The sequence below is a fragment of the Fonsecaea pedrosoi genome, assembly GCF_000835455.1.
Source record: "Fonsecaea pedrosoi CBS 271.37 unplaced genomic scaffold supercont1.2, whole genome shotgun sequence".
In the NCBI taxonomy this organism is placed as follows: domain Eukaryota; kingdom Fungi; phylum Ascomycota; class Eurotiomycetes; order Chaetothyriales; family Herpotrichiellaceae; genus Fonsecaea; species Fonsecaea pedrosoi.
Genome location: NW_013550614.1, coordinates 1301102 through 1321231, shown reverse-complemented (window position 1 = coordinate 1321231; position 20130 = coordinate 1301102). Strand labels below are relative to the sequence as shown.

Genomic DNA, 20130 nt, shown 5'->3' with positions numbered 1-20130 from the left:
AATTTTGATTGGGCCTGCAAATACATGTCACGACACTGGTGACTAACTATCAGGGTCAGTAGTGTGGAGTCTAGTAATTACCGGTCCATATTGTGTATATGCTTGTATCCTGCTATCAAAGATACTGGCGTCTCCAGCCTCGTGCCTCGTTGGTAGATGGTGTGACGAGGCTGAGCAAGGCTGCCGAGAGTCGATCGTGATTGGCTCAAAGATTAGTTTCTCTCACCTCAACACTTGCTTCCCTGGCTTCATCCTTCCATCACGTCCACAGAATCAGCGATGGTGAATCTCCGCATATATTGATTCCTGTAAGCTTCCGACAACACCAACGCGCACAGTCTCATCAAGATGCCGGCGAAATTGTCTCTTGCCGACACGCGCTTCATTTGCATCCAATGCCGGAAAAGCCTGACCTCAAGCAGACGGAGACGATTCGCATCCACTAAAGCATCATCAACCCCCGAGATCTTCGACATCGTGACAGTCGGTGGCGGACCAGCTGGCCTGGCCCTCCTAGCAGCGTTAAGTTCGTTGTTTTCTCCCTCCCTGGTCGTCACAGAGTGGACGACAGCTAATCTTCTGACAGAGTCGTCGCCCATAACATCACATCTGAAAACGGCCCTGATCGAGACCCAAGATCTGCCCAAGCTTCGTCAATGGAGTCTACCGGAAGACAAATACTCGAATCGTGCCAGCAGCCTGACGTCCTCGTCCGTCTCGTTTCTCGAGACGACGGGCGCATGGGGACATGTCGACCAGTCTCGCGTTCAAGCTTACGATGAGATGCAAGTCTGGGACGCTGCGAACGACGCAACTCTGCAATTCGACTGGACGGCCGAGACCAGCAAATACAACGCACCTCCGAGCACCGTGGCGACGATGACCGAGAACGCCAATCTGACGAGAGGTCTCCTCGAGCGGATCGCCCAGCTCGACGCAGAATCGTCGCTGTTCTCCAACACCAGCGTCTCGTCCATCACGAACGGCGAAGACGACCCCAACGGGCTCAACCTGTCCACCTGGCCGGTTCTTGCCCTCGAATCAAAGACGCCTTCCCCATCCTCGCCTTCGTCACAACATCCATCTACCATAGCAGCCCGCCTCCTTGTCGGCGCCGACGGCTTCAACTCGCCCGTGCGCACCTTCGCGGGCATCGCATCCCGCGGCTGGGACTACAACCGGCACGGCGTAGTCGCTACACTCACGGTGCAACCGGCCGACGACAGCCTCAACGCTGACGACTTTGACCTCTTCTCCGAGGAACCTCTCGGCAACCGCGCAACCGCATACCAACGCTTCCTTCCCGAGCTCGGCGGACCGATCGCCATCCTGCCTCTCCCAAACAACCACGCATCGTTGGTGTGGTCCACGACGCCCGCCAACGCCGCATACTTGAAGTCCCTGCCACCTGCGGCGCAGCTGGCGATGATCAACGCCGCGCTGAGGCTGTCGCAGACGGACATCAAGTACATGTTCAGCCTGCCATGCGTCGAGGATGCGGCGGCACAACACGAAGACGAACTCCGCTGGCGACTCCAACACACGCAACCTCCGCCGACCGCGCGCGCCCCGCCGATCATCACCGGCGTGCAGGAGAAGACGCTCGCGTCGTTCCCGCTGCGTCTGCGCCACGCGACGTCCCTCACCGGGCCGAGGGTCGCCTTGATCGGCGACGCCGCACACACCATCCACCCGCTCGCGGGGCAGGGGTTGAACCTCGGCCTCGGCGACGCCGCCGCACTCGCCGACGCGGTCGCCTACGCCGTCGAGCACGGCATGGACATTGGCGACGCCTTCGCCCTGGAGCGCTACAACGCGGCTCGATTCGGCAAGGGCCTCGTCATGGCCGGCGGCGTCGACGCCCTCAACTGGCTCTACCAGATGGGCAGTGCCGGAGACGGCAGCATGTTGAGCAGGCTGGTCGGTACCGCGCGGGGCCTGGGCATGAAGGTCGTGGACTCGGGCGTCGTGCCCGGACTCAAGAGTTTGATCATGAAGCAGGCTACCTAAGCTAGGTCGTGGTTGCCGAGGTTTCACGAACCACAAACGGGAGGAATTGTGACGACGCATTTGTGGCGTGGCTCGAGAGACAGCAAACATATCTGTGTGCTCGGTGTGTACCCAGAGGATTTTACCTTCTGGACGGAGTGACAATGGGGGCGTTTCCTGTTGACTGTTTTGCAATCTGTATTAAATACCTAGGAACTTTCAATTTGTATACAGACTTTAGGGGGTAAAAACGAATAAAAATGCTGTAAAGGATCCAACGGCCAGCCCATCCGGGTTTAAGACGCCAACTGCTTGCTTATACCAATGCTGCTGTCCAGATCCCACGCGTTGCCACAAAGCCAAAGCCCCATTCTTTCATGAATTGCGCCCTCGATCAACCGTCTCCCAGGCCCCAGGCGCCCAGCTCAACTCTCTCATCCGTAAACATTTCGACGTGCAAAATCTCATCGCTCTTCTCAACGACCCCGTCCTCTCCATCGCTCTGACCGCCTTGCGGCAGTCGCTCGAGAACAAGCCAGAGACCACTAGAGCCAGGCCCGCACAGCGACGGGTGCAGATCGATATCGATAATCCGAAGACCTGAAGAGATACTGCCGAATTCCACGTTGTCGATCTCGCTCGTCGCGAGAATGTCCTTATACGGCCCTTGACCTCGCTCGAGTGTCATCTTGAAGAGGGAGGAATGCGCTTGTGCAGTGGTGACGATTTCGTATCGCGCAACGAACGAGATCCGAGATAGCCTCGACACCGTAAGCGGCGCGAGCAGGCGATCTGTGGAACTGTGGAACACTGCCGGACTACTTTTGATGCTCAATCGCCCAGCACCTTCCGCTGGCAGTTGATTCAAAGTTATACTCTCGCCCGCAGACGAGTACAGATCGAGGAAGAAATCCGCAAATTGACCCTCATCAAATGTAGAGCAGATAATCGTATAGGTACCGGGTCCTAGCTTGGTTTCAACAACAGCACTCCCACGTCGGTAGTCTCCAGAGTGCGCGAGAACATCCCGCGGGCGAAGGCGGGTAATCCTTGACCCGTTGCTGAAGAGTACCAGGATTTTGACGTTGACATCGGGTTCTACTGCAGCGATAGGCTTGACCGATCCCACAATCCTCAGAACTAATGCAATCCTCTGCGCAGTGGACAGGGTCATTCGAAATTGGGGATTGGACAAGTAGTTTGCTGAATCCGAGTTTCCTCCAGCGTTTGACCTGGTCCACGCGGAGCTGAGGCTGAATTTCTGGGGATATGGCAGTGGTGCTTCCGACAGTGCTACTGGATGTTTCGACAAAGCCGAGATTGTAAAGTTCATCTTCCCAAGAGGAAGGCCCTGTGATACCAAAACTGCAGTATAGCCCGATTGAGCAGTAGCTTTGAACCTCAACAGGGTATTGGGAGAGTCCACAAATGGTCCCCGTATTTTTGCCCCTTCACTCGATATAACTCTATTGCCATGAGACGAATACAAGGAGAGGCCGATATATCCGTTTTCTTTTGTCGTCTCTTGCGTGTAGTCTCCTGTTCGAAAATGCCGCTGTAGTAACAACCAGATTTCGCCTGTACCAGAAGCTGCCACTGCAAACTGGGGATTGTTGACGATCAAGCTCCCGGTTGGCGTAGCATTAGCCTGATCCCACGAAAAGTGAAGGTCTTCTCGATAAGAAAACAATGCAGGGTTCCAGTTGAGATACATATTCTCAAAATATTGGAACACGCTGTTGAAGTCCATCCAGAAGGTGCCAGGCATCATCTCTTCGTTTTCAGGCGTGTCAATTGGAGATTCTTCGTCGTTTCGATGCGGTCGGCGCCTTGCCGCCCCCCGCCATACATCTCCGTCAGCCCAGGGGTTTTTGACGAGCATCTCTTTGGCATGAGCGTTAGTAGACATGTCCAAGACTGCGTAGTCATGTTCCGCTGCGAGACCGAGGTGTCTTTGCTCCCGGCGGGGTAATTTGCCAGTTCCAATGGTGACGAGAACATTTCCTCTTCGAAACTGAGCAATGATCTCCTCCCACAAGAGATCTGGTTCGACATCCTCATCGTGGAGAAAGACTTGTTGAGGAATCCACCCGGTAAGCACGGCGAGATCTGTCCCAGAGTTGCTCCCAGGAAAGTCATAACCGCCACGAACTTTTAGATATGCTTTCTCAACCAGGGCTGGCCATAGTAACTTAGGATGCCGGCGGTCAATCACATGAAGAACTCGGGAAGTCTTGGAAGACGGCAAATAGTCGTCAATCTCGACCCTTCTCCAGCAACCATTGAAATATAACTTGAGAATGTATTTTCCATTAGGCGACAGAATCATCCGATCAGTTTCATAGTTGAAAGGATGCACTACACTTCGCAGGATCTGAGTGAGGGTTAGTAACGAGCTGGGCTGTCAAAGCTCCTGTCCTACCTTTGGAAACCCGCGCTCTACCCTGGAGGATAGAGCACACAGGCTCGCAACCACCGAACAGTCCGATGTCATGTCTTGCACGAGGTCCATAGGCTCAGGCAAATACATGACGGCCGCGTCAATACCATTATGTCCACTGAGGTCGCAGTGAACTGACGGAAGTGCTTGCTGCGGTCGTTTCCAACCATCAAACGATTCAAGCTGTGCCGTGGACAGAGGCAGCGACCTCGAGTCTGTGAATAAAGCGTCGCCATCACGAAGGGCAAATTCACCCGAGGATGGTGGAGCCGTCCAAGGAGTGAACTTGAAACCATTCAGTTTACCACCCTCCAGGAGTATAATTTTTTCTCGCGTCGTGAGCTCGCGGCGCGAAACAGGTGGTTCGAGGAGCTCTCTCGATCCTGCCGCAGGGACCAGTCTGTTCTGTTCATTCTGGGCTGCCTTGAGCCGCTCGGCCCGCGCTAGGAGTTCGTTGAACCTGGTGTCGAGCCTCTGCTTGTCTGAAGGCTTGTCAGCGAGGCGAAGAGCCTGAAAGTACAACTCGGCAGTCTTGATGGTGGCATCTAGTACTGCCTTGCCCGTGGATTTGAATGGGATTGTCCTCTCGATCGAGCGAGCCTGCTCCTCAAGCCTGGAGAGGCTGTCATCCATTACCTAGGTGCTAGGCTACTAGCTCGAGATAAAAGGGCTTCTCGCAAACGTCAGCGGCCATGGAAAATTATCGGAGGCGGGCCGGGATTCGGAAGAGTGAGAATGGACCACGGAAGGGTGAGCGAAGAAGCGCAGGCTGTGTGTGGACAAGCGGAATTGCCACTACCTCGGCTTGACAGGATCGAGCTGCAACGGCCGAGCCACTCAGATGCCACTCAATCCATGTCCCACGGGGTTTTTCGTATGCGAGATCGCCCATGTCTCTCGGGCAGATGAGGAATGATCAATGAGGTTTCCCTAGTAAAATAATTACGCGACCATTCTTTCTTCTTTACCCATATCAGCTGCAGCTCCCTCCAAACTCTGACGTTGTGACCAGCCGAAAGAAACCCAGTCCCTCCAACACTCCCGCCTACCCGGCTTTCTATATCAGCACACAGAGGTCCGGCTTTGAGCTCAAGAACCCTCCCGACCTCGTTCCTCTCTCCCCTCCTTTAGCGCTCGAAGAGCCACCCAGACAAAGCCATGACAAAAGCCGGGCAGCTGGCGCCGTGGGAGAGCGCCGTTGCAGGTGCAACTGGCGCAGTCCTTGCAAATGCGCTGGTCTATCCGCTGGACATGTATGGCAAATTCAGATTGGATGACACAAGATAAGCTACTAATGGGAGCCCGCAGTGTCAAGACAAGACTACAAGTCCAGATAAAGAAGAAAGGCCATGTACACCAGCACACGGCCGAGCACCATCACTACGAGTCGACTTGGGACGCCATCAAAAAGATCGTCGAGCATGACGGCGTCGCCGGCCTATACTCGGGCCTCAACGGTGCTTTGATCGGTGTTGCCTCGACGAATTTCGCCTACTTCTACTGGTACTCAGTAGTGCGGACGCTATACACACAATACCGAACAGTTCCCGGAGGCCATCCTGGCACAGCTGCCGAGTTGTCCCTGGGTGCTGTCGCGGGAGCTATTGCTCAGATATTCACAATCCCCGTGGCAGTCATCACCACGCGGCAGCAGACACAACCAAGGGGTCACAAGAAGGGCCTGTGGGAGACGGGAAAGGAGGTCGTTCACAGTGAGGATGGTTGGACTGGCCTCTGGAGGGGTCTCAAGGCCTCGCTCGTGCTTTGCGTCAACCCCGCAATCACGTACGGCGCTTATCAGCGTCTGAAGGACATTATGTTCCCAGGTCGGGAGAGACTCCACCCATGGGAGGCTTTTGGTAAGTCAAATGGGATTCGAGTCAAGGTGTGATATCGTACTGACACGCGCGGGCAGTCCTTGGAGCCATCTCCAAGTCGATCGCAACGATCTGCACCCAGCCCTTGATTGTGGCCAAAGTTGGCCTCCAATCCCGACCTCCGCCAGCCCGGGAAGGCAAACACTTCAAGACCTTCACCGAAGTGATGGCATATATCATCGAACATGAAGGGCCACTCGCGCTTTTCAAGGGGATTGGTCCTCAACTCATGAAGGGCCTCATGGTGCAAGGCATCCTCATGATGACCAAGGAAAGAGTGGAAATACTCTTCCTATTACTCTTCTCCTACATCCGGATCATGCGGCAGAAGAAGCTCAAAGAGGCCGCCGCCAAGCTCAAGAGCCGAGCTATGCCGGCCGCAGAGAGCGTCTTGGAAAAGGCGAAGGCAAGCGTGCCTGTTACTCTGAAGTAGCCACGCACGCATGCTTGTCGAGTCGGGTTGAGGTTTTGGAAATAGATCTTGGTCGGGGGGGAGGCTGGTGTTGAACACAAAGGCAACAGGCCCACGAGAGATCAGCATTTACCAAGTTGTGCATGGCGTTTGTGTTGCATCAAAGATCCCTACAGGGTTGTCTTTTGTGGGACGTTGTCCTGCTTCTTCCTCTTCTTCTTGTTGCTATACACGCTTGAGTTTAGTGTTTTTCTGTCTAGACTGTAGCATCAGGTGGCATGTCTCCGAGGCAATATATGAAGAGAAGACAGAAAAAAGGCTGAGCAATGAGAAAAGGAAAAAAAAAGAGACTTTAATGTGCGACACTGGCGTATCTGCGCAGGAGCAAATAAATGTGATTTACACTGAAGTTGCGCCGATCTTTCCCCTGGCGGCATTATTGTACAAACCCATCGTGTGTTTTGGTCACCACCCCATCAAAACCGACAATATTGGTGATCTTATGTATGTTCTGCTGATCCTCGGTCTCGGTCCGTCACAGGATCAGTCTCCCCAAGCCAGACGGCTGAGGAAAGCGAGATCCCTAGCGACTTCGTCTCTTGGCCCTCCCTGTGTGACTCTTGCGCCATTCCGCATCCAGAGCTGCGGATGCAGATGAGGTCTTCCTGAACAGCGCGATGAAACCGCCTCCGAACGTGCGCTCGCCGACAAGCGGGCGGCATACCATAACTGGATGGTCATCTTGCGACGTTGAGGAAATTTCGCCGTCGGCAGGCTCCCCGTCGTCGATGGCCTCGTCGATTGCGCTGCCCTGATGCTCCTTCTCACTTCCAGGCCTTGAGACAACTACGGGCTCCTGCTCGTGACCCAACAGTTGAGTCTCCGTATTGGTCGTGGGCGTGGTACTTTTCCTTGGCTTCACAAGCCTCACGTCCCACTTCCTCCCCGAACTTATACCCTCACCTAGTTCCAACACCTTGTCCATGTTCAGTGGCAAGGATAGCTCTCGAACAACCTTCACACAATCTGCGATCTGCGTGATTGAGGGCACAAACACAACCAGTTTTGCCGTGTCGCGCATTGCGGGCACAATATTTTGGATGTGATTATGTACGCCAGGCATATCGAGGAGGACGTAGTCGAGGAACTCGTCCTTGGAGTTCTGGTGGTGTGCGATCCACTCTTTCACATCTCCAGTGTAGAAATCCACATGTGGCCAGTATAGACCTCGGCGGAATCCGCGCACCACCTTTTCCGCGTGGATGCTGTTCGCAGGAACCGCTTCCACCGTGTGTAGGACCGCACCACGTGTCTCTTTCCATTCGTCCCACAGCCGCTCGAGCGAGGTCGATCCGGGTGAATCATCTACGGCAATAGGCGATGACTGTGTGGACTTCTTGTCCACGGCTCTGCGTAGAACAGGGAGATCAATGGCTGGAGGAGGTGGGTTTGCAGCTGCTATGGCTCGAGCAAGGTGCAGAGTGAGACTACCATGGCCCGTACCCGCTTCTAGAATCTGCAGGCGACGCGCTCCGACATTGCGGTTCGAGTTTGCCGTATGTGGCTCAGGGTGGATGTCTAACAAGGAGACGATCGACGACGCATAGCTGGCGTAGACCGGGGTCACAAGCCGAGGCGTGAGCGTGACGTAGTCCTCAAGCGATGGGAGTTCGATCTTGTGCAGTGAGCCTTTCGATGATCGAACGTATGTAGAAGTGACTGGCTTGCCGATAATGTCGTTCAAGGCGAGCTGCCCCTTGGAAAACGCGTACTTTAAGTTCCGCTGCAGAGGAAAGGTGAGCTTCGATCCATCCACAAGGACTCTGTCGCCCTCTGCAAACCGGGTCAGATCTCTTGCGACAGCATTCTGGAGGACGCTGGCAACCTTATCCGAGGTTCTCGAGAATCCAAAAGCTTTTTTCAGAAATCGGAAAACCCCAGACATGCCACCGCGCAACTCAATCAACGCTGCCCCGGACTTTCCTCACTTTTGGAACGTCCAGGGACAAGGATTACTTTAACCCTGCGCTGAAATTCTTCCAACAAAGTATACTGTTAGTAGAAGGTCTGCCGAAAGCCCAGATCAAGCTAGGCTACTTGTGGTAATTCTGTCGATCATTCGTCGCGCGAATACGAGCCACTTTGGTCAGGGACACGGGTGCACGGCTAACATGGTAGACTTGAGAGTGTGGATTTATCCCATCCCATGATTTCAAAACTCCGGTTCTAAGAGCATTCAATGATCATTGATATCATCGATCTACATCGGATAAAAGTTGCGAGGACCCGGATCAGTCCAGAGAGCGAGCCCGCTCAGGCGGCCTTCACGTTGCACATGCGAACATGACCAGGAGACTTGTATTTGCTCAAGCCTCAACCTCGACCTGCTGCACGTCGCTAACCATTGTTGCAGGTACGCACAGGCATACAGCTTGGAGTGTTAATCACGATCGTCTTATTCCTCGTCCTGTTCCTCGATAATAGATACCGAGTCCTCCCTAATGCCATCCACAGCCATCTACCTGCGCACCATCCCGGTTTCGTGGTCACCGACCTGACGGTCGTCACCTGCTCATCGTTAAACCCTTTCAGCCGATGTACAGTCGACGGCGAAAACTGGCATCGAGTTGACAAAGACTTGTATCTGGGGAAAGGCTTCTTGTCAAAAGCCTACCTCTATGTCGAACGACAGCGCGAAGATGATTTAAGCACCCATGCTGAAGTGGTCACGGAAGTCAAGATTGGTCGGTTGCAGCCGTCAGTTGTTGATCCAGCTTCAAAGGATGAAAGATGGGAGTCCCGTCCCGCCGGAATATGGATTAAGTTGTCCTCAAAACGACATGACAACATGGTAACAGGAGTTGACGTCCTCTTTGGTCACGATGCGGTTGATCCTCGCTCGAATTGGGAAGTCCAGGACATCTCCTTGTTCATTGATGCAGATCGCGAGTCACCCGAACCTCGTCTCACGGTCCGCAAAGGCCCTGCCCTGAAAGTGGAGAGACCTGTCCCTCGAATACGAAAAGACGGCAAATTCAAGATCATGCAGGCAGCAGATCTCCATCTCGCGACGGGCCTGGGGAAATGTCGCCATGCACTCCCGGAAGGACAGGAATGCGAAGCTGATACGCGCACGCTCGACTTCCTCGCTCGAATGATCGAAGACGAGCAACCAGACTTTGTCGTCCTAACTGGCGACCAAGTGAACGGCGATACCGCACCTGACGCTCAAAGCGCGATCTTTAAATACTCTGAAATGTTTGCTCGACATAAAATTCCCTACGCAGGCATATTCGGTAATCATGATGATGAAGGAAACCTCAACCGCGCCGAATCAATGACCATTATGGACGGCCTTCCCTACTCCCTCTCCACCGCCGGGCCCGAAGATGTTGAGGGTGTAGGTAATTACGTGGTGGAAATCCTCGGACGGGGCTCTTCCTCTCACTCAGCGCTCACGCTGTACATGCTCGACACCCACTCCTATTCCCCCGACGAACAACACTATCATGGCTACGACTGGCTCAAACAGTCCCAGATTGACTGGTTCAAGAGCACATCTCAATCTCTGAAAAGGAAACATAAGGAATACACACATATCCACATGGACCTGGCGTTTATTCACATACCCTTACCAGAATATCGCAACCCAGATAATTTGGCCTGGGTGGGAAACTGGACGGAACCACCTACGGCCCCAGCCTACAATTCGAACTTCAAGGATGCCCTCGTCGAAGAAAACGTTCTCGTCGTCTCTTGCGGCCACGACCATGTGAACGATTACTGCCTGCCCGCGAACGACAAGAACAAGAAACCCGCCCTATGGATGTGTTACGGCGGCGGCGCCGGATTTGGTGGATATGGTGGGTACTACGGATACCACAGAAGAATGAGGTTTTTTGAGATGGACATGAATGAGGCGCGAATCACGACGTGGAAACGGCTCGAGTGGGGCGATGAAGAGACGCTGAAGAGACGGATTGATGAGCAGATAGTAGTGGATGGTGGAAAGGTCGTCACAGGCATGTGAAGCCAAAAAGGAAATCTTGTCACTCGGATACGACACCGCGGGCATGGACTTCTGTTTTTTGGGCAACTCACGATCAACAAGAATGTTGCTTTTCAATGCTGTTATATCATTGCCTGCCAAGAGATGTTTGTCACGACTATTGCATGTACAGTCACACGGCGTTCAGGGTTAAAGATCGGAGCAGGCTAGCTCACGTTGATTTCGAAGCAAGATACGGCCTAGGGTTTGTTTTGTGCTGGCCTTCGGTTCATCGAGATTGAGCCGCTCTATTGAAAATGGTATTGAGAGCTATGACGGTGGACAAAAGCATCGGAAGTGGTGCAATCGGCAGCGGCTGCGCAATGGCCCAAGGGAGGAAAGGCATGATACCCCATACCCTGTGAGAAATGTATAAGATCATTCTCCACCGTTCCATTCGGGCCCTTGTGCGTGTTGAATTCTCGCAGGTGCTTTCTGCGCCTTTACTCCTGGTTTCACCACCATTTCTCGCAAAGCACTCTCCCGTCCTCCATCCCTGGCGCTTTCTGCAGCAAAGCCACAAATTCGTCGGTCATGGTGGGCAAGCCACACACATACACAGCCGTGTGGGCTCTGCTGCCTTCAGGCCCGAGGGCGTCGAAGAGATCGTCATGGTTGAACCGCCTGTAGCGGGTTGCCGTATTGCCTTGTACGACGTCGTCTTGCGTCGTTCCGTCGGCATCGTCGTGCCCGCCGGTCTCGAAGAGTGTGTATTTGAAGTCGACGTGCGCGTGGTTTTCCCACTCCGCCGCTATGTCTTTCAGTCTCTTCTCGAACAGAATCTCTTCTCCCAGGCCGGTCTCGCCATTCCTTTCTCGCCTCGCGGCGTAAAGCACTCTGACGGTCCTGGTCATGCCGCCCAGCTTGTCCGCCCCCAAAACATGCATCGCGGAGATCATGCTCATGATGGGATTTATCCCGACGCCTCCCGCGACGAACACCACCCTGTCCAATGCCCGGCATTCTTCTTGGTCCAGCGTCGGGGGCGGATACACGAAATTCCCGCCCACGCGGAACGTCACGGTTGAGCCGAGGATCTCCTGGGCGGGTCGCCAGAGGTATGCTGCCGGTGGGTTTGACGGGGAGCACTGGATCGCCAGTTCTATGTGTGGGTCATCTTGAGATGGGGAAGACGCTTGAGGCGGCGAAGTGATGGTGAAGCCGCCCACGACATCGATGTTGGGGATGTACAGGTCCACGTATTGGCCTGGGAGATGGCGGAGAGGTGGCTACTAGAATGGTAGTTCATGTGAGCCGAGGAACAGTGTCTTCTTGAGGTATCAAGCAAAATATATCTGCTGCTCTGAGTCGACATTGGAATTGCTCTCGCAGAAACAAATACAGTAAACCATCGTGACGACAAGACTGTGCAACTGCCCAGACTAGAATGCAGGCAACGACTCAGGCTGGTTCGAGCAAATGTACATTTCCAAGGCACGCATTCCTCACCCAGAGTATTTAGGAGACATGGTCCAAACAAGACAGATAATAATATGACATGATAGGCAGAGGGAGACAAAGAGAAAAAAAAGGTCACACCTACTCCATCTCTTTGCAGACTCAATCTCAGCAGCCGTATCTTAGAATTGATGTGTTCAACCTTGCTCAATTGGGCTGTCCATATACCCCTCTGCCGGGGATCCTCGGCGGTCCTGATGATATGGGGCACCGAGTCTTTCACGATGGCCATTCTTCTTCTTGTTGTTCTCGAGCCTGTATTGGTAGGAAGACAAAGGAAAGGCGTGGTAGCAGTCCGGCTGAGATGCTGGATTGTTTTTGTTGGTTCGATGGTTCGCGCCCCACACGACAAGGATTTGGCGAGTAGGTTCATGACATGATGACTGTCTTTGGCACGCACACAAGGTCTAGTCCAACTCGCCTCGTTCTGAACAGGTCAGTGCAGGAACTTGGTTGAAGTTGCTCGTTGATTAGGAGTGGGAGTTAAGAGAGATGCGAGTGTCACGGTCAATGGTGAGAATGCGGAATGGCCCCGCCTGCGTACATTCACTGGCCCAGTGGTTCCCAGCTCTGCAAACGTAGCTCTGTTTGTGAACTTGGTGAGTTGATATCGACGAGTAATGCCGCTTGAAAGAAGGGGAAACGCTGGATCTACAATGTCTAAAAGTGATTGAAGAAGAGATAATTGCCATCGCGTTGGCCATTGTGAAATGTGTAGAAATTGGCTACAACAGCCGTTACTCAAATGGTCAATGAGAAACTCATTGCGCATAAATATCACCTTTTATTTCACCACCAGAGATCACAAGATATACTTCGTTCGTAGTACGAATCTATACCTTGTGTTTCATATCTCATTCCGTCTCCTTTCGGTGCAAGGCACGTGAAGGGCGACACGAAAAGCACGCCTACCGCCTGCGCTCTCAGAGGAGCTGCCTTCAGGCTGATGACATGTGCAATGATCCCTTCGTGAGCGACCATACTTTCATTTCTGGGTTTCTCGAGGTTGAGAATTTCTCAAACCCTTGTCTCTTGCTTTTTTATCTATTGCCTATTAGGCATTTGGTCCATAGAGGTACCTACGCTCTTGATCATGTCCCACCCAACGCCTGGTTCTAGTATGGACGTTCGCAGATGTCTGGCGGGTAGAGGTGAAGGTCTGAAGAGACGACCAACTGTAGAAAGTAGGTATAGTGCCATGAACTGGCAGCGTATGGCAGAAGAACCTGGGCAGCACCAGAAGGGAATGGTATCGAAAAATTCTATCGTGTCAGCATAGCTCCAGATATTTAAGTTAACATGCACGAGGCAAGCAGAAACCAGTGGTTCGCCTCAAGATTGTCTGATCAACATAATGAACAATAATTAAGTACTTCTTTCGACCGGGTGAGACCATACCTTTGTCTACATGAGCGTAGTGTGCATCTGTTGCTCAGGGTTGGGGCATCATGTATCACTCAGCAGCAATCCATCACATATGGTCATCAATTGGATCATGATTATTGGATGCACCAATGTGAGCTCCCAGGCTCCGATTATATGTTGATGGACTGGCAGCCAAGCGCCATATCAAAGAAATATGTCTCAAGCTAAGTGGCGACAAATTTTTCACTGGCGATGACATGCACCACGACGTCCATCAAACAAGCACGTAATGATCCTAAGCGAGCGTTGACTCGACCGCAGAGACCCTAAGGTATTTTTCTTGATGAATTTCCATTCGTAGCATTGCTTTCGAAGGTATATCAGGCCAGCGCAGGACGAGAGGCTGTAGCGGTGAGGGGCTGCAATGGGTGCACCCGAAGGACAAGGATAGGAGTAGGCGAGCAAGCGCAGCTGGTTGTCTTGCGAAGACGGGTCAGGAGCTTCCAGAAAAGATCGCCATGTAATGTGGTGAGAAGGTAATCTTCGTCGTAAACATTTTGATAATATATCTGGCGATATCTCGCAGGAGAGTCGAGGTGACGGGATAAGTTGTAGTTGCATCAAACTCGGCTGTTCAGAGCAGCGCCGAGATGCTCCAATTTAGTGGGCGGCGACACACCTGGGACTTTCTCTTCTCTCTCAACCTCACCCCTGCCAATACAACCCCCTCAGCACGATCCAGTCTGATAATGCACTCTGGTCAACCTACACTCCCTTTGCGAACGGCGTGGAGGATCAAGGGCGAGAATAGATCGACCTGGTCAGGTCAGCTGAAAGAGTTTGCGATATTAGTGGAGCATATCATACCACCAAGGTCAGGGAGGGCGCACCAGGTACTTGATACCTCTCACACCCACCCCGTCCACCTTGACCCTGACTATGCGTGCCATGCTAATGCTAGCCAGTTCCTCTATTGAAAGACCGACTTCGATCATTTCATTTACTTCCTGACCCTTCTTTCCACATATTGCGCTGGGCAGTCGGCAATATCAAATCACTCGTTGATGACCTTATGACTATACGGCGGCAGCAATAGCAATATCAAACACCAAAGAAATCATGTCTACCACAATACTCGGCGTTGATGTGGCCAAGGTGTCAATTGCGGTTGGTTCAAGGTATGCTGGCTTGCCTTGTGCGCTATGGTTGCAGCAATGTAATCATACTGGTGGTCATTTTGATACTGATCAAGCTCAGCCATGATCAAACCATGCATGATTATTCGGACGACGATTCTGTCATCAAGATGGAAGACGATTCGGACGATGCTTTATCCAGCGGCCCCGCCTCAATCTTGCGAAGCTTGCAGGTTGAAAGCGAAAACCGTGACTCTCCTAACAGCTCGATGACCTCGGGTTCTGTCACCTCTTCAGCCCCAGAACCAAAGACTAAAATCACACTCAAGATGGACATCAAATCCGAAAACTCGAACAATGTAAGCCCGTACATGTTCTTGAAAGCTTCGACCGCCTGCCGACCCAAATCGTCCATTCCTCCGAGGCTGTCCCCCTCCGAGTATGCCAGTCAGTGTGTGGCAGCGGCTGAAGCCTCGAGGCTCGATCCATATGCCTTGCATGAAGATGAACATAAGTTGTTGCAAGACAAGTTGTGTTATTCTCACGTCACGGTATATCTAAATATACGAAATGGCATTCTACGGTTGTGGACTCGAAATCCAAGCGTAAGCGTCAACCTTGATGAAGCGATTGGTTGTGCAAGAGATGAGAGATGGACTCGTCTTGCTTGCTTTGCATACGAATGGCTCGTGCGACGAGGCTACATCAACTTCGGCTGCGTTGAGCCACCCTTCATCAGCCGAAGTGTTGGCCGTGGCCGTAAGAAGGAAACATCACGAGAGACCATTGTAGTCATTGGAGGTGGCATGGCTGGTCTAAGTACCGCACGCCAGCTCACCAACCTGTTTCAGCACTATCCTGATCGAGCTCCTCCAAGGATCATAGTACTTGAAGGCCGCGAAAGGATAGGTGGGCGAATCTACTCACATCCGCTTACCAGCATGCGATCTTCCAGGCTTGCGCCTCATCAAAGGCCTACGGCCGAGATGGGCGCACACATCATTGTCGGGTTCGAACGGGGCAATCCCCTTGATGCCATTGTTCGTGGGCAGCTTGCTCTCGAATACCACCTCCTACGAGACCTCTCTACCCTCTACGACATCGACGGCACCCCCGTCAACGGCGTGAACGACGCAATGATTGAAAGATTATACAATGACATTCTTGAACGTACTGGTCATTACCGACTCAAACACACTGTCAAGAGAACTGCATCAGGTGACAAGGATCTAATTGAGGCGGGACGTGATCCTCCCGACGAGGATGGAATTACCATCAAACAGTTTGAAGAAGCTACTGCACTGGGCACAATCGACCAACTCCTGCCCAATAAGAAATCAAAACGTCGTGGCGCAGGTCACCGAGCTGCAAAAGGGGACAAATCCTCGGAGGAAGTGGATACAAGCATGGAAACAAAAATGCAACTGCCCGCTGCCCAAGCAGCCAAGGAGTTTGGTTTTCTGTTGCGAAAAACAACCCAGATGCATGAGACGCTAGAGCTAGATGGTCTTGCATTGCAGCTCAACCAATCACTAGGAGCTGTCATGAATTCTGGTGTGGACCAGTATCAGAAGTTTCTTGACCTCAAGCCCTATGCCCTCCGCCTGATCAACTGGCATTTTGCGAATCTCGAATACGCAAATGCAGCCAATGTCGACAAATTGAGCCTCCGCGGTTGGGACCAGGACATTGGCAACGAGTTTGAAGGAGAACATGCTCAAGTCGTTGGTGGCTATCAGCAGGTCCCGCGTGCATTGTATCGCTTTCCAGAGCCACTTGATGTCCGAACACGCAAGGCTGTCAAGAGCATTCGATACAGCGCCGCGGGCTCGCAGGCGAAAGCAACCGTCACCTGCGAGGATGGACAATCAATTGAAGCGGACAAGGTTGTCTTTGCTGCTCCGCTTGGAGTGCTGAAAGACCAGTCGATCCAATTCGATCCACCCCTGCCTCAATGGAAGCGCGACGCTATCAGAAGGATGGGCTTTGGCCTGCTCAACAAGGTCATCCTTGTATTTGAGAAACCTTTCTGGGACATCGGTAGAGACATGTTTGGTCTTCTTCGAGCTCCTCGCAACGGACAAGGCAATCATCAGAGAGACTATAAAGAAGGGCGTGGTCAATTCTACTTGTTCTGGAATTGCATTGACACAACCGGACTTCCCGTCCTCATTGCTCTCATGGCTGGCGAGGCGGCACACGAAGCGGAAAGGCTCAGCGATGAGATCCTCGTTGGACAATGTCTTGAGCAGTTACGCAATGTTTTTGGTTCGACGAACGTTCCCATCCCCCTAGAGTCAATCGTTACTCGCTGGGGATCAGACCGTTTCGCTCGAGGGACGTATTCCTACGTCGCAGCCGAAGCAAGGCCAGGCGACTATGACCTCATTGCTGCGCCTATACAAAATCTTTTCTTCGCTGGCGAAGCCACCATCGCAAGCCACCCGGCGACTGTACACGGTGCATATTTGTCCGGTCTGCGGGCTGCGCATGAGGTATTTGAATCGATTGCGGGACCAATAGCCATTCCGCCGACCCTCGTGCCCGCGGCCAGCACAAAGAAACCAGCAGCTCCGGTGGATCTAAAACTGATGGATACCCACATGGTGGTACAAGCTGGCAAACGGAAAGGTGACGAACTACTTCCCGCAGGAACCTTCACCCGACCTGTAAAGGAGAAAGACAATGCCCTGCACGAGGCCTGGGACGCAGCCATGTGGGTCCGGATTTATGATGACCTGGGCCCTCCACCGGTCAAACCACAAAAAGCCAACGTGAATTCTTTTCTCCTGTATTCTGGAGAGCATTGGGAAGAGGTCAAGACACGTCTTACAGAAGACCGAAAGAAGAGCGGCAAGAAAACCAAGCAATCCGAACGGGATCAGGTGCGAGTTGAGCTTGGGAAGATGTGGGCCGCGCTCTCGGACGAAGAGAGGAAGCCATACACCGACCGCACAAGCAAGAACCGGGAAGAAAACGACAAGGCCATGAAGGAGTGGTCCGTCAAGGCGGCAGAATGGGATCGGCGCACGTGGGAAGTCAAGGACGTGTGGATAAAGGAAGGCAATAGTTTTGAGGAATTTTGTAAGAGGCAACGGGAGGATGAGGCGGCAATGGACGCCGAAGCTGCAAAACGAGCAAAGGTTTAGGGTCACTGCATTAGATACGTAGGCATCGTTACTGGCATCGTCCCATGGGGCTTGAGAGATCAAAAGGCTGAATGATCTCGCTACGTGGAAACCAGCCTGTGATATCCTGATATGAGCGATATGCGACATCAGGGCTCTCAGTGCTTGATAGGGGTAGTTTCCTGCTACATCTGAGTAGACACACAGTCAATCATCGTTCTATATTGCCGAGTTACACTCATGGTACGATGTGCAGAATTCAGCCTCGCGCCGCCTGTGTACAGCCTTGCCGGGTTTGTGCGTTGCCGATATCGGGCGTACCCCAGAATAAGGAATTGGCGTCATTGAGCCGAAAATGGTGGGGTTACCAGGATTGACTCACCAGGTGTGTACCAAATAGTAGCGAAGTCCTTTACATTTGCTTTGTACAGTAGTCCAAATAGACAAGACCATCCCCATTCAGGATATTCCGCACTCAGGATTTGTATTCACTCGATCCAGGGTGGTTTGTCGGGACTCACCGATTTCTTCTGCTGCTGTCTCGGAGTGTCTGACACCATCTGTCTGTAGTTGTCTCACTTCTTTTAACTTTCAGGCGGGACATCAGCAACTTCACACGAGGTGTCTCTTCCAACTTATCCGTCGATATAGGCTAAAAAAAAAGAAGAGGGGAAGAAGAGACAAAAAGACAAGAGACAGAACAAGACAGGACAGGACAGTGTAAGAATGGGCCTGTTCTTCGAAACATTACCCCCTTCGCTCCTCCCGTGGCTTCTGGAGCAAAAGGTCTTTTACATCGCCTCGGCCCCTTTATCGGGCGACGGACACGTCAATGTCTCCCCCAAGGGCGTCTCGGACAAGGGCGGCCCCTTCTTCGGCGTCATCAAGGAACCCAAGAACGGCCCAGTGGTCGGTGCGGCGCGCGGTGATGGCACTGACAACGCCAATGGCAACGACGAGGAGAAATCGGCAAACGACAACGACAAGAACGTCGTCATCCGCAAGTTCTGGTACATGGACCTGACGGGCTCGGGCATCGAGACGACCTCGCATCTGCACGAACCGGGCAACGGGCGCATCACCGTCATGTTCAATGCGTTTTCGGGTCCGCCGCGGATTCTGAGACTTTGGGGTAAAGGTACGTAACATGTCGTGTGCAAAGTTATGGATGGTATTTGAATAGAGAGGACGTGGATCGACAAGTATCAGAACCCATAGAGGCCCTTTTGTCTCGTCTCTTTTCTTTCCAGTCTGAGAGAACTCTCCTCCCCCCCCTTCCCTCGTCTGCCCTCATTTGTCTGGTCTGGATAGCGTGGAACCCACTGTTCTAACCATTTCCCCTTCATTGCCACCCGTACAGGCACACCCCTGGAATACGGCACGCCCGCATTCAATGAGATCGTCGCTTCACAAAAAATCACAATCATCCCCGGCACCCGCTCCATCATCTTGGTCGACATCCACCAGGTCGGCACGTCGTGCGGCTTCTCCATGCCGTGCTACGAGTTTGTCAGCTTCCGCCCGACACTCAACGACTTTTTCGAGAAGCGCGTCGCAAACGAAAAGGCTGGGAAGAGGGAAGATGGGATTGAGAGGTTCGTTTTTGTTCTGTCGTCGTCGTCATCACCCCCCCTCGTGTTTCTCTCTCATGTTGATCCCATAACGGTGCCGAAAACTGAAAGCTGACACGTGCACCCTCGCTCGATCTTACGACAATAGGTACTGGGCGCACAAAAACGCGTGGAGCATGGACGGCCTGCCGGGCATGCAGCGCGGCGTCAAGACCGCCGTGGCCGAGGACGTGAAGCCGATCAAGAAAATGGTCGGTCCGTACGCGCCGGGGTCGGTGGGAAGGTCGCAGAGGCCGGCTGGCGCGTTCACCCCGGGCCATCTGATCCTCGTGGCCATCCTGAGTTCCCTGACGACCGCCATCGTCCTTCTGATTCTGTCGAGAGTCGGGAATGTCAAGGTGCTGGTGGGGAGAGGGGTTTGGACATGACTCCCGCGATGGATACGTTGGTGAAGGAAGATATAACAGGAAGAACAAGCCGAATTGTCGGACAGAAATCAAAGAGGCAGTGTGAAAAAGTGATCCAACCTTTGGGCAGACATGTTGCTGCACAAGGGTAATCACAACTAATTGAATATAAAAACTATCAAACTCCCGCTAAAGTCAAATACCCTACAGAATGAAAAGAATAATATCCAAGATCTTCCCAAAACTGTTGTCCTAAACCCTGAACAGAGAGGGAAGATTGCCGCGCTGGCTCTTTCCCC

The 20130-nt window shown here is 52.9% G+C and overlaps 8 protein-coding genes across 8 annotated transcripts; 5 read left to right on the top strand and 3 right to left on the bottom strand.

The window, feature by feature from the left end:
• Positions 1-348: 348 nt before the first annotated feature.
• On the top strand, positions 349-2010 carry Z517_02445 (ubiquinone biosynthesis monooxygenase COQ6; the record flags this gene model as incomplete). The annotated part of the gene is made up of 2 exons (XM_013431554.1): positions 349-526; positions 587-2010. The coding sequence occupies 2 exons, from the start codon at positions 349-351 to the stop codon at positions 2008-2010; spliced, it is 1602 nt and encodes a 533-aa protein (XP_013287008.1).
• A 373-nt stretch (positions 2011-2383) lies between these two features.
• Positions 2384-5062, bottom strand: Z517_02444 (uncharacterized protein; the record flags this gene model as incomplete). The annotated part of the gene is made up of 2 exons (XM_013431553.1): positions 2384-4363; positions 4412-5062. 2 exons carry the CDS (start codon positions 5060-5062, stop codon positions 2384-2386), a joined length of 2631 nt encoding a protein of 876 aa, XP_013287007.1.
• A 525-nt stretch (positions 5063-5587) lies between these two features.
• Z517_02443 (uncharacterized protein) lies at positions 5588-6739 on the top strand (the record flags this gene model as incomplete). The annotated part of the gene is made up of 3 exons (XM_013431552.1): positions 5588-5682; positions 5738-6288; positions 6345-6739. The coding sequence occupies 3 exons, from the start codon at positions 5588-5590 to the stop codon at positions 6737-6739; spliced, it is 1041 nt and encodes a 346-aa protein (XP_013287006.1).
• A 562-nt stretch (positions 6740-7301) lies between these two features.
• Positions 7302-8663, bottom strand: Z517_02442 (uncharacterized protein; the record flags this gene model as incomplete). The annotated part of the gene is made up of 1 exon (XM_013431551.1): positions 7302-8663. One exon carries the CDS (start codon positions 8661-8663, stop codon positions 7302-7304), a length of 1362 nt encoding a protein of 453 aa, XP_013287005.1.
• A 398-nt stretch (positions 8664-9061) lies between these two features.
• Z517_02441 (uncharacterized protein) lies at positions 9062-10748 on the top strand (the record flags this gene model as incomplete). The annotated part of the gene is made up of 2 exons (XM_013431550.1): positions 9062-9076; positions 9132-10748. 2 exons carry the CDS (start codon positions 9062-9064, stop codon positions 10746-10748), a joined length of 1632 nt encoding a protein of 543 aa, XP_013287004.1.
• A 473-nt stretch (positions 10749-11221) lies between these two features.
• On the bottom strand, positions 11222-12456 carry Z517_02440 (uncharacterized protein; the record flags this gene model as incomplete). The annotated part of the gene is made up of 2 exons (XM_013431549.1): positions 11222-11995; positions 12310-12456. The coding sequence occupies 2 exons, from the start codon at positions 12454-12456 to the stop codon at positions 11222-11224; spliced, it is 921 nt and encodes a 306-aa protein (XP_013287003.1).
• A 2403-nt stretch (positions 12457-14859) lies between these two features.
• Z517_02439 (uncharacterized protein) lies at positions 14860-17874 on the top strand (the record flags this gene model as incomplete). Its single annotated transcript, XM_013431548.1, has 1 exon — positions 14860-17874. The coding sequence occupies one exon, from the start codon at positions 14860-14862 to the stop codon at positions 17872-17874; it is 3015 nt and encodes a 1004-aa protein (XP_013287002.1).
• Positions 17875-18579: 705 nt separating this feature from the next.
• Z517_02438 (uncharacterized protein) lies at positions 18580-19852 on the top strand (the record flags this gene model as incomplete). The annotated part of the gene is made up of 3 exons (XM_013431547.1): positions 18580-18991; positions 19214-19448; positions 19573-19852. 3 exons carry the CDS (start codon positions 18580-18582, stop codon positions 19850-19852), a joined length of 927 nt encoding a protein of 308 aa, XP_013287001.1.
• Between the last annotated feature and the right edge of the window lie 278 nt (positions 19853-20130).